At 32.4% G+C, this 13,782-nt stretch overlaps 1 protein-coding gene across 1 annotated transcript; it reads right to left on the bottom strand.

The window, feature by feature from the left end:
* Positions 1-137: 137 nt before the first annotated feature.
* On the bottom strand, positions 138-3,134 carry LOC120212673 (protein FAM133-like). Its single transcript, XM_039210892.1, has 5 exons — positions 2,843-3,134; positions 1,678-1,779; positions 908-1,049; positions 763-809; positions 138-455 (listed from the first exon to the last, which is right to left on the bottom strand). The coding sequence occupies exons 1-5, from the start codon at positions 2,927-2,929 to the stop codon at positions 342-344; spliced, it is 492 nt and encodes a 163-aa protein (XP_039066823.1). The 5' UTR covers positions 2,930-3,134; the 3' UTR covers positions 138-341.
* Positions 3,135-13,782: the final 10,648 nt, after the last annotated feature.

The raw sequence follows: 13,782 nt of genomic DNA, 5'->3' as shown, positions 1-13,782 counted from the left end.
CCAACTAAATGCTTTTTAGTGCAAGCAGGCATAGAGAATATCACTGCAAGCCTTTAATTCAGAAAATGCCATCCATCAATGACTACAAACAAGGGATGAAGCAGAAAGCAAAAGCCAAAGGAAAATAAAGGAATTAAACATCATTACAAGCCTTTAATTCAGAAAATATGGGAGAAAATTAATTTTTACTGCAGAAATTATCAGTTACACAATTTGGTATCTTTTAACATGCCATTTTAACTCTTCACACTCCCAAAAAATCTTGAAAGTGGTACTGGACCTTCGCCATCTTCATTGTCAGTGCTTAAGTTCCTATTTCTTGATTTGTGTTTCTTTTTCTTCTATTTCCTAGACTTGGACTTAGACCTCCGTGATTCTCTCTCCTCCTCGTCGCTACTGGACGATTCTGAGGATGAACTCGAGGAGCTAGAGTCAGAAGACCTCCATCTTGAACGCTTCATATAGTCAAAGGTTTAATGAGTGCACTTCGGTTAACATTGGTTGTAATAACAATAATGATAAAAGGGATGATACAGTTTGATTCTATAGCTTGAGCAATTTCATCCGTATTTGATTTCTAATCTCATTAAGGATAGCAGAACTGAACTAAAAATAGTTTGCAGAACTGAACTAAAAATAGTTTGCAGAACTGAACTAAAAATAGTTTGCAGAACAAAAATGAAAATCTCAGACTTCATCGTTTCATTTTTGGTTCATGTACAAAATAAAAAAATTAGTCATATTGTTAGAAACTACAAGTACCTTTCTCTTTTTGCTGCTGCGCTTCTTCGCATCTTTTTCTTTCCGATCTGCAATGAATTCAACACCCTTAGAGAGCAAGAAGAATATACAGTAACTAAAGCACGGGCACGAGAAGACCAGCCTATTTAAGACCTTGTACACATACCCTTTTTATGGCTAGATTTACTCCTGGAGTGGTTTCTACCATGAGCAAGCTTGCTTGTCCTTTCAGCATCTAGCTGAGCTCTATATTCCCGCATCATTCGATCTGTATCTGCTTCTAATTCCCCCATTCTCAATGCATCTTCCTATCATATTAACAAATACACGAAACAACATTGAAACCCACCTTATGAGTCACGTTGTATATCACAGTCAAATAGACAACCAGGCTAGTCTGAAGAACATCTTTATGGTTATCATATTTAGTAAATGAACGGATAATTTCCACAAAGTAACTCCTTAGTGCCTTATTCTTAGAGCCTAGATCATAAACCTCAGTTGCATAAAGCTCACTACTGATGTTTGAAACTAGTATCAATATGATATGGTTGTTGACAAATAATGCTCAACTGGACGGTATTTTGGTCAACTAATTCACCATCAAGGTAGCAAGTTTCTCTCCAATGCACACTAAATTGATGAACTGCAAGAAAAAAAAGTTTCTTTCCCTATCTGTAATAACATTAATGGCATATTTGCACTCAATTACTAAATAAGAAGGCCGATAAGTTTTGTGGATCATTAGAAAGAGATTTAGTCATATGAATATGAAAACTAAGTAGACATGTTTATCAGAAAATGGTTTTCTTAAGGCTTTTTTCCAATATAAAGCTTGTATAATAACAGAAACATGTGATTCATTATGCATCTTTATCCGATTAAGCAACTTTTGCAACAAGTCAAGATGATAGAAACAGGGGGGGTCTAGCTTACTTTTTGTTTCATTTTAAATTCTTCCCACGTAACCGTATGAGAAGTTTTAAGACTGGCCAAACGAGCAGCATGCCACTCTGGTGAATGAAAAGAACAATCCACCTGCGATTCTCCTCATCAGAAATGCTCCAGAAAACAAAAAAATAATTAAGAAAACAAAATATCTACAATCTTATGGCAAAGAGAGAGAGAGAGAGAAAGAGAGAACGAGAGAGCAATGTTTCCATCAATAATTGATTTGCAGACAATGTTCTTCAGTTCTTCAACCAATTATTTAACGTTAGAAAACATCTAGCTACAAAAGAACTTAACCGGTATAGACCAAAAACAAACTCGAAAAAGTTTGAATGATTGCATACTTAAAGAAACATAACATTTATTACACTCCATCAATAATTGATTTGCAGACAATGTTCTTCAGTTCTTCAACCATTATTTAACGTTAGAAAACATCTAGCTACAAAAGAACTTAACCGGTATAGACCAAAAACAAACTCGAAAAAGTTTGAATGATTGCATACTTAAAGAAACATAACATTTATTACACTGATTATGTAGAAATAAGAAAAAATAGTGATAAAGTCGAAACCATAAACTCGCAGTATAGAACAACTCATCAAATCGAGATTACACTGAAGTAAAACAGATAACATATTCCCTTATTAGCATATACTATGCTATTACACCCTTTTTTATATCTAAGAACTAATTCGGGTCAGTATTTGAATGTTATTATACCCCGAATGCGACCTATTCAAGCTTTACAGGAATTTATTTTTAGATCATAACAAATATACATCAACATATCAAACTCCAGAATACCATAGTGATTCTCAAAACAATTAGTGATAGATTAATATCACTGCTTCATTAAATCACTTCTAACGTCAAACACTGAATCAACTACATACAAATTTTACCTATCCATCCAAAAACTATGACAAACAATTCGATAAAAGATAAGTAAACAAGATTTTAGAAGACCCCAAAAGTAAATTTGCAAACTTAGGAAGCACAAAGAAACACAACTACCAATATAAACGAAATGGAAATAAATCAACAAATACAAAGCACCCAAACGAAAAACAAGTGCAAGTAACTATCGAAAAGCAATTTTTCACAAAATCAAATATATAGAATTGTTTGAACATGGAAGGGTACAAACCATGCCATCCTCGATATCTTCAACGCCAGCTGAGGAAGAGCCAAGCCTGGCTCTTTGCATAGCCTTGTAGGTTTGGTTTTTCCCCATTTTCAGAAATATCCAGATCCAGAAAAATCGAAATTAGAGAGAGAGAAAAAAAAGACAATTTGATTTTTGGTGTTTAAGATAATAAGGGTAAAATATCCATATTGAAGTATGAAAGAATATAGGGATTTGTGTTCAGCAAAGAGGAGTTTGGGAGAAAGCGGGAGGGGGATCTCAATTCTTTTTCCTTCAACGCTAAATAATTATTAGGTTTGTTGTAAAAAAAAGTAATCTGAGCATAAGATATTATTTTATTAAATTTTTTATTATTAAAATTATAAAAATGATCTTTTGATTATAGAAAATTATTTTACTTAGTCCTTTGTGTTATAAATTATAAAATGATCAATCGACTATTCATTTTGCTCCAAATTTGTTATTTTTAGTTAAAATTTTGATGACAATCTAAGTTGTACGTTAACCTACTGATTGAGATATGATAAAATATGATATCATAATCTCAAAAGACTATCATATCTCAGTTAGTATGTTAACGTCTAACTCAGAAAATCGCTAATTTTTTAATGAAAAATGATGAGTATGGAACATAATAACTAGTCGAGTGACTATTTTGTAACTTTTAATAGTTAAGGGACTCAACAAAACAATTTACAATTGTTAAAGAATCATTTTATAACTTTTAATAGTCAAACAAATTAATAAAATAATATTATAAAATCAAATAACCATTTGTATACTCTATAAAAAATAGGTTTTTAGTAATCTATCTAAAAACAACTCACACAAATGCAACCGAACAAATAAATAAGGGATATACTACCTCATAGATCAAGACTCGGGTTCAAGTACCATAGATGTCAGGGGTGTGAGCTTTCAATGTCGAAATATTGAGGGCTATCTTTGAACATATATTGCCTTATACTTACTCCAGATTAATCAAAAGAAAAATATTTACGAAGATATTAATGTAATTTTTTTTCTTATTTATTTCCACACCATTGTTCATTCAAATCAGCATGTCCACGTGAAAAGAGCAAGAGTTAAACCGGTCATTTAATAAGTTAACTCATAGTCATATAGGTATCCGAAGGGATAAAACCCTAATGTATTTCTCAATTTCCCCTTCCATTCATTTAGACACCAAAAAGAGTAAGGTAGAAAAGGTGAAAGAAAACAATAGACAAGACCAAGGGAAGTTATTTTGTATAGCCATTATGGATGTCCAGCTGAGTTAGGAACAAGCTCGAGATTAAATAAGCAGGCTACAAGGTTTTATAAGTGCCTAAATTTCGGGTAATAGACTCAAAAATATCATTTAATCGAATGTTTTGATGTTGAAATTATTAATCACCCAAGCGTTGAACAATACACCGAATCATACAGATTGAAACCCAACAATCCAATCATAAATACATGATTAAGCCGCTAAAGTATCAGTTAAACATAGAGGGGCAAAATCATCATTTTAAAATCTAAGGACTAATTTGAAAGGTTTACAAAATTTGTTTAACATAAAAATTCACTGATTTCTAGTTGATTGACTCGATTTTGATACTAGTGACTTAATATCGATTCTCCCCTAAAGAATATCGATACTAAGGGTCCAATATTAAAATAGCATTCATCTACTGTTGATATTACAAGCAAGAATGTATAAATTTAAGCATTTAGAGACCTAAATTGGTCCTAATCATGCTCAGAACATATCGAAAATACATAATATACATCAAAACATATTTACATGTTGATTCACACCATAAAAAACACACTAGTTCAAGATTTTGACCCCTAAGTTCATTTCATGCTTTTTTAGACCTAAAGTAGGCTTGAAGTGCATCATATTATGCGTTAAGCAAAGACGAACACAAGACTCTATGTTAGAGGAAAAACTTGAACTTATAAATTCTAGGAGGTAAAAACTTATTTTCAATAAAAAATAAATAGAAAAAAATTAAAATATATGATAATTTTAAATTTTCAAGGGGACAACTGCCCTCACCCATCCTCTCGATCCATCCCTAGCTCTAAATGTCAACAAGTTATATTACTCATTTCATCATATTAAGCAGCCCATACACACATAATAATAGAATTTCTTCACTTAGCCTCTTTTGTCTCCAAACATGTACACACATAACCTTAAATTAAGAAATCATGCATATATATGTAATATTTGCATAACATCAATTATAACATACCAAGTGACTCAAATGTATTACTTAAACACTTTAACACATCAAAATATCTATATTACCATATTAACTTATTTTAGTCTGTTGTAATACAGTTAAATTATTTATAAAGATCCAATACTCGATGTAACACCCTGAAACCCGAGTTAGTAGTTTGAGTCAACCCGAGACCCAAAGATGAGCCCAAAGTACCTTATAAATTAGCGTACCAAGTTTATTGTTTTTGGGCTTGAGTTAGGGCCTAAGAGTTTTGGTGGTTGGTTATGAGTGTTGTGTAAATTAGAAATTTGGGGGACTAAAAGTGCACTTTACCCATGGTTAATTTTGAAAGCTGAAAACCCTCATATATATTATGTTTTTACGTGAACCACCCCTTATCTTCTCACCAAATGCTCTTCTTCTTTCTTCCCTCTTCCATTCCAAGTGAGAGTTCAAGCATTTCAAGTCTAGTGTGGTGAAACTAAGGTGAGAATGTTAATCTTTATCCTCCAAGTTTAGTTTTAAGTTCCATTTCATTAGTTTTTATGCATAGAACCAAAAATGGGTCTTGAGAGATTTGTGGGAATCTATGGATTCTAGCTAAGTTTTGAGTTATAGGGAGTTTGTTTAGATGTTATTCAACCCCTAGATGGATTATTAATCCATTTTCTCATTTTGTTTAGTGAAGGAGATAGGAGAAAGCTCAACAGCTAAAGGAAAAGAAAAGTTGAATCTTGAGTGAGTTGAGAAAGTTTCTAGCCATCCAAGGAGCAATGTAACACCTTTACAACTCTTCTATACTCTTAGTGAGTCATTAGAATTTCAAGATAGTTTAAATGTTTGAGTTGAGCATGATAAGCATTTTCATGGTGAAATTCTTGTTTTAGAGTTATGAATGTGTTTAAAGCCTATATTATTACCCTTGTTGATCAAATAAAACTTTAAGCATGTTTGGGGACCTCACTAGGGTCTTTGGGATTGAAATATAGCATTTTTGTATGTGTTTTATGACTTCTGCAGGTAGAGTATCGATACTATAGGGATATTATTGATACTTGTTCTTCATTTTGGGCAAATTCATGAGTTTCTAGGCAATAGTATCTATACTCTTTCAAGAGTATTGAAACTTTATGTCATATTTTCGAAACTCATAGAAAGTTTCAAACCTGGGCAGAACAGAATGTTTACAAGTATCGGTACTTATATAAAATATCGAAACTTTTGCAGGAGTATCGATACTCTTGGGCTAGTATCGATACTCTTGGGCTAGTATCTATACTTTCAGTCTGTTTTGGGCAAAAATGTTAGTTTTTAAGGGAATTAGGCTTGATGTACCCTAACACTTCATTTTATCATCAAATAAGACTACAAGTGAGAGTATTAATGATATTAATAATACACTTGAAACAAGATTAATTAAGATGACATAAAAATAGCCTTGGATGATGTTCGAGAAACGATCAAGACACCCCAAGTTCCTTTAAAAAATGCTAGCATTATCGAAAGTATATATTCAGTATGGATATATCCTTAGGTAGTGTGTGAAGCACTTAAATCTAACTAGCTTGGGCGTAAGGTCCGACACTCAATGAGTGGGTGTAACATCCGCAATACCGGGTTAGTGACTAAATTGTAAAGTTTTAGAATTTGGTGACTAAAGTAGAAGAATAAAATAGTTTAATGATTATTGGAAATATATAATGAAGGTTATTTAGTAATTATTAAAAGAAATAAAGGGTAAAATGGTCATTTGACCAGAAAGATTTTTATCTTTCTTCTAAGGTTATAAAATACGTGGAAAGGGTGAGAAGAAAAGAAAAGTCTGGAGCTTGGGTTATCTCCTTCCTCCTCTCTTCCCGTAAGCTCCATGGCAAAGGTAAATTTAATTTCAGTTGGTTAATTCTTGAGTTTTAAGCTTAGTTTTGATTCTTGGGGTGCTAAGAAAGATTATTTAGAGATTAAAGTATGTTGAAACTTCAAAATGGAAGAGTTATGAAGGATCAAATATGAAGAGTTTTTAAGTGAATTAGTGAAATAAAAGGAGTTAATAGATTTTGAAGTTGAATTTGACTTGTCAAGGGTTAAATTGAGAGATATGAAGTGATAAAATGAGTTTTAAAACATGTTAAAAATCTGGTTTGATTCTTGAAGTTAATAAAGAGGAGAGGATATTAAGGTTTAAGAAGAGGTAAATGAATATAAATGAGTTTAAACATGTATATATAAGTTAGGAATTTGAAAGGGGATGAAATATGAAGCATTTGAGTTGAATTAAATGGATTTTCGGGCTTAAAATGTAAATTCTGGGCAAGGTGTATCGATGCACATCGATGCACTCTTTAAAGAAGAAACATCAAATGCAATTGGTGCATCGATGCATAAGGAGTGCATCGATGCATCCCTTTAAAATGAAAACATCGAAGGTAATTTGTGTATCGATGCACATGTTAAAGAATGCATCGATGCACTGTAGAATGCATCGATGCACTTCAAGGGGAAATTGAAATAGACATTTCTTATGGTCTAAGAAATGATAGATTAGTGTATATCAATTGGATACTAATATGTATCAATGAATGATTGTATAGATATCGAGCACGAACAAGTCCCAGAATGATTATCAAGTTATGATTCGATCGCAAGAGAGGAAATTATAAAACTGGATTGGAACTTAGTGAGGCCAAGGTGAGTGCGTATTATTAGAATATGCGTATTGTATATGGAAATTGGACTTGCGACAAGTCTGTTTCCAATATGTTGAATATATGATTGTATGATTAGAAGTATAATTATGCTTGATATTTCGTGAATATGTTTTGTTTGTATTACATGTTATATGGTATGAATTTATATGATCTGTGTTATATGGCAATGATTTAGGTAGTATAGGAAAACGTTATACGAGCTATATGAAACGGGGATATAAGTTATAGGATCATGAACTATGTAAAATACAAATTACTTATGTGATAACAAGAGAATGTGGCATAAGATATGGAACATTATATAAATTACTGGATTTAGATAGAAGAGAATTGGTATAATCAACTTAAGGGATGAAAGAAAAAGTGGGATAATTTAAATAGCATTGACCTATAGAACAATACGAGAATAATATATATATTAGGAAATTTTTATGATAATTTATTAGAAGACTTGCATATGTGATAAGATATGCGAGAAAGACATAAGGAAGGAAATGAATATGTGAGCATAAGAGGACCAAGTATAAATTATACTATATGGTATAAGTGAGTACATGAGAAGGGTTGTAAAACTCTATGAGAATAATAATTTAGGATGCATAAACATAAGTGATTATATGAATAAGTAAAATAAGTTATATAGTAAAAATTTCATGGGCTTAAATGAAATTAAGGTATGAGGTAGATGATAAATATCTATGAAGGCATATGAGAAAAATGACAGGAGCTAGGTGGAACTGAACTAAGTAAAGAGATTATATTAATATATAAGAGGAAAAATAGAAGTGATATGTGTTTATAAGTATGACATAGGTTACATGATTTAGGTGAATATAAGAAAAGAAAGCATAAGCTATAGAAAATGATATAAGTTAGTATATACCTATATGATATATGTTACTAAATATGAGATATTTGATTTAAGAGAAGATTATAAATCATGGGAATGCAAGTTTATAAATAATATATATATCTATGAGAAGTCATAAGAATAGGATACAAGAAATGTGAAATAACATGAAAAGTTGATAGAAATTATGAAAATGTGATATGATCTACGAGATAATAAATCATGTGAATTATATGGAAGTAACTTGTGTGTACATGTCTGATATGCCTTACATGATATGTATGATTTCACAAGAAATGATACGAGCTATGTGATTTCATGATTATAAGAGATCAGATATATAAGATAAGAGATAAGTGTTAGGAATGTGTGAATATGAAATGACATGATAATAATGCCCATGTTATGTGTCATGAGAGCTAGGGGTATAGTTGGCATGCCAAGAGTCGAGGGTCTACGCGGTCCTTCGGGACATATATGTATTCTTTGGAACATGTGTGAAGTCTTTTGAGACACATACTTGATCTTTGGCATACATATATGATTCTTAAGGAATTTTCTACGAGGTCCTTAGGGACAACCTTATATGGCACTTCGGTGCATTTCTACGCGGCACTACGGTGCAATTCTACGTGGCACTTCGGTGCATTTATACGAGTTGCGATGACAGCATTAGTGCACAACCTCTATAGACTTACATATCTATAGTTCTCACATGTGTACATGGGCTAATAAAGAGATAATTGTGAAATCAATGTATGTGATATATGTATATGAATTGCATGATATGATATATGTGTGATATAAGTTATTGTATTTGTTACAATAATAGATGTTGATGTATATGTGAGTGAGTATAAATGACTTATATATGATGATATAAGAATTTGTTATAAGTTAGAGAATATGAATGTAAGAGATCACATGAATAAGAAATAAGAGATATGAAATATAATAGTATAGGAGCAGGATAAAAACATAAATGATGATACGTATGTAATTGTTATATGAAAAACATATGAGTGAGATGATTTGATATGTATGTAATTGTTATATGAAAAGCATATGAGTGAGATGATTTGATAGGATGTGTATGATATGATCATAATAGTTGTTCCTACTTGATTACAAGTTAAAGTTTACATTATATATTATTTATTCGCCTCACCAAGTCATAGACTTAGCGTGTGAGTGTTCACACGTAGGTTCTTACAAGCTTATGGATTGTTGAGGTGCAAGTCAGGTCAGCATTTTTTCTTACAAAGTTTCAGATCAGAAAATAGATGATTTAAATGTATTTTATGGTATAAAAGTCTAGTTAGCTTGTATTTAAAAGATTTGAATTGTATAAGCTCTGAATAATTCTGTAAACGTTTTGAATAAGTTATATGTTATAAAAGTTTTTAAATTACTCACTATTTTATACAAGTAAATGTTTTAAAAAGTCAATGTGACACCTCAGACTCGGATCCAAGTCGGATTCGGGTTGAGGGTGTTACAGTGGGCTAGTAGAGGGGGTTGACCGATGTAGAGATTTTAGGAAACCAACCTCGGTAGACTAGAGGGGTGTGTGAGCTCCAAGATGCAAAACCCTCAGCCGCACCATGATGTCTACCATATAGTAGAGAGTGCAGTATACGAGTATACTCACTATTGCAGTTATCAGTTAGCTTGAGCATGACATGAACACTTTTAGTATGGCTTAGTTGTTAGTGCGACACTGGCTAGTTAGGTAAGCGTTTGGAATTTGTTACCTGACGCAGGTTAGTCGATGAACAATCCGAGAACTTTTTGACAACAATGATCCAGACCCAAATAGTGTAGAGTATTTCTCAAATTCATCTTTAAAGGGCATGTATAATTGTAAACTCCGATTTTTATATTTTTATATGAGTTGTAGCTCATTTTAAACTATGGTCTGTATGATTTAAATATTATTTTGGGAGCTCCTAATGTAAACTATTTTATTTAAATTGTAGTTGATTTATTTTAGCATGAGTGGTTACAAATGATCATTTTTAAAACGAAAAAATTTTAAAGAAAAATTTTGTTAGCCACTTCGTTGATTCCGCGTGGCATTCTAATCAGTCGACTGTGTCGTACTAATTTAGGGTGTTGCACTCAAACACTTATATACATAAGGGAAATGAGATGATACTTAATACGAAAAATTGTGGTTAAAATTTTCTTTTGTGGATCTCAATCACATTCCCGTATGTACTTTTTAACTACAAATGAAAATAAATCATATGTTAAAATACTAAAGCTTAGTAAGAAACTTAAATATACATTTATAACATAATATATAAAAGTTCATTATAATCATGCATTCATTGACTAAATCATAAGGTATGTACATTGTATTTTATGCTCATTCACGAAATGTTCTCATTGCCAATTGTATTAGCCATATATCTAAAGTGGACAATAAAAGTATTTCAAGTTCATCGGACACATGAAGTGCATAGAAACATTAGGCACCATTGGTGCAATCATTGGGCTTATTAAAGTGCAAGCATGGGGCTATTGAAGTGCATATATTGGGCACATGAGTTCATATCATTAGGCACATTAGAGTGCAATCATTTGGGCATATTTTTAACATCCTGAAATTAGAAGTTCATGTAAATGAATTGGACTTGGACATTAATATTATTTTTCAGTTCATGTCTTAGTTGGAAGAAATGAAAAGTAGAAAAGATTTAATCAAATCAAAATTTGACTCTCGAAGGACTACTTTGAACAAAATTTAGATCTTATTAGCACATGTGAATATTAGAAGTTCATTTTAAGAACTTTAAACTTCATATAGATGTGATACGTAAATTCATTGTAAGAATTTTAACGACAAATGATGAAAACGAAATCAATACATGCATTAGATATGATTTAAAAAATAGTTAGATGATTAAAACGAAACTGAAACTGAAACTAAAGCGATAGCTTTGGGTAAATAAAAAAGTCGTAGATTACCATGTTTTTAGCCAGAAAATCTCTTTTACCTCATTTGTCATTCCATCCGTTGTTCAGTCTTATAGTTTATATTTTCTTTCGGTGGTCGAGTTTCCATTGGCTGCCTCGACTTTCTATTGGGAGCTTTAAGGCCTTCTCTATTGACCTGAGATGAGGGTAAAAGTCCGGGGAAGCTTCTATTTCGAATTGCGCCATCGTGCTCTATTGTTAGGGATATTTACTATTTGAAACATGCCGAACTCCATTAATTTATCAACTAAGGGAAAAACATCAACCAATACATCGTCCCCTCTAATTAATAAAAAAAAATAGAGAAAATGAAACACTTTGGATTCGTCCTTTTTTCAGATAACCACAACCTAACCTTTAGTGTCATCAGGTCTGTGTCCAATATAAGGTTTTAACACATTGTTGAACTCTTAAGTAAATTAAGTATAGCAAGAAAAGGAATAGAACTAAAGAAATGGATAGTTTTTCTTATTTTTCTCAGTATCATAGTACACTTATTTATATAGCACTTAACCCTAACAAACTGCCTCAACTGCGACCAGCCATTCTAACAACCACGTGTTATATTCAACGTTTTTCCTACTTGTCTTCTTCCTCTTCAATAGACTGCTCACGAACTCTGGAGCAAAACATTTCAAAGAAACCACTGGATAACGACTTGGTAAATCCATCTGCAACTTGATGACTAGCGGGAACATAATTAATCAGCACTTGTTTAACTGTCACTTTTTCACGTATAAAACAAACATCCAATTCAACATGCTTAGTCCTCGCATGAAAATTCAGGTTCAGTCATGACAACAATACTGCTATTGCTTAGTCCTCGCATGATAAATCAGGTTCAGTCATGACAACAACACTGCTATAGTGCTATTGTCACATCATATCACTGTAACACCTTGTTATACAACTCGCATGCTGAAAGTAAGGCACTAATCTAGGTTACCATGACAGCAATATCAGTAACACTTATGTACTCTGCTTTCACGGTGGACCTGAATAATGACTTCTGTTTTTTAAGGTCCACGAAATCAGATTATCACCTATAAGCACACAGTAACTTGAGGCTGACCTCTGATCATTTGGGTTTGCACCCCAATCCATATCAACAAGCACCGTCACCTTTAACTTTGTTGCAATATGAGATAACCAAGTTATAGTTTACGGTTCCAGGTTCCTACTAAGTACCTGAGTATCCTTTTAACAACAGACATATGACCTTCTCGAGGTACATGCATATATTATGCCACCTTGTTCACAATAAAGGTGACATCTGGACGAGTATGGCAAGCGCATAGTAAGGCTCCTATTATACATCGATATTCTCGAGCATCACAAAGTAAATCAACTGCATTGCGAATTAGTTTAGGCAACACTATAAGAGTCGTAGCTGGATTGGCATAATCTATCTTAGTCTTCATAAGCAATTCAAGAACAAACTTTCGCTAACTAAGAACAAGTGAATCATGGCACCTTTGAACCTCAATGCCTAAAAAATACCCAAACTCATCCAGATCTTTTAGTGAGTATTTAACACAACATTTTCACCACTCTTAATTCCATCATTTGATTCACCAATCACTACAATATCATCTACATATATTAAAATATACGTGTAAATACCCTTTTCATTTCTAATGAACAGTGATGTAAGCTTTATCGATCAATCGGAAATCATTAAGAGGGGTGAATTGGCCTTTTAAGAAATTTGTGGAAGCAATCAAAAAATAAAATTTTTACACAACGATTTAGAGTGGTTCGACTTTTTAAACCAAAGCCTACATCCACTAACTTAACATCCACATTAAAGATTTCTCAAATCCACTAGATTTACTTACCTTTAAGGACAAAGTTTAACCTTACAATTACTTCAGGGTTTATACCCAAAATCCTTGAATACACACTCTCCCAAAGAGTAAATACAAATAAAGCAAACAAATGCGAAAACCTCAAGATAAATAGGTTTGCACAATTTAAGCACTCACCCTCACCCAATACACACTTGAGTAAAATAAACAATGTAGCTCACACAAAATTTTTTTCCTTTCTTTGTCCTCATGGAATGAACCACCTCATGTGCAATTATGACGTTATCTGTGATGTTGCGTCAGGGCACAAAGCTGGTCTGACTATTGGATATCCATTTTAGTAGAAAATGTCTGAGTCCATTTACAACGATTTTTTGTT

The sequence above is a fragment of the Hibiscus syriacus genome, unplaced genomic scaffold (assembly GCF_006381635.1).
Source record: "Hibiscus syriacus cultivar Baekdansim isolate YM2019G1 unplaced genomic scaffold, ASM638163v2 tig00110015_pilon, whole genome shotgun sequence".
Taxonomy (NCBI): Eukaryota; Viridiplantae; Streptophyta; class Magnoliopsida; order Malvales; family Malvaceae; genus Hibiscus; species Hibiscus syriacus.
The sequence above is the reverse complement of the archived record's forward strand: the minus strand, read 5'-3'. Positions and strand labels throughout refer to the sequence as shown.

What these genes read in the sequence shown, in the direction of transcription:
- LOC120212673 (XM_039210892.1), bottom strand. Translation starts at nt 2,929, where the DNA reads ATGGGGAAAAACCAAACCTACAAGGCTATGCAAAGAGCCAGGCTTGGC. An exon ending in AATTTAAAATGAAACAAAAA is followed by an intron (nt 1,050 to 1,677) that starts GTAAGCTAGACC and finishes TTAATATGATAG; the next exon opens with GAAGATGCATTGAGAATGGG. An exon ending in TAAATCTAGCCATAAAAAGG is followed by an intron (nt 810 to 907) that starts GTATGTGTACAA and finishes AATTCATTGCAG; the next exon opens with ATCGGAAAGAAAAAGATGCG.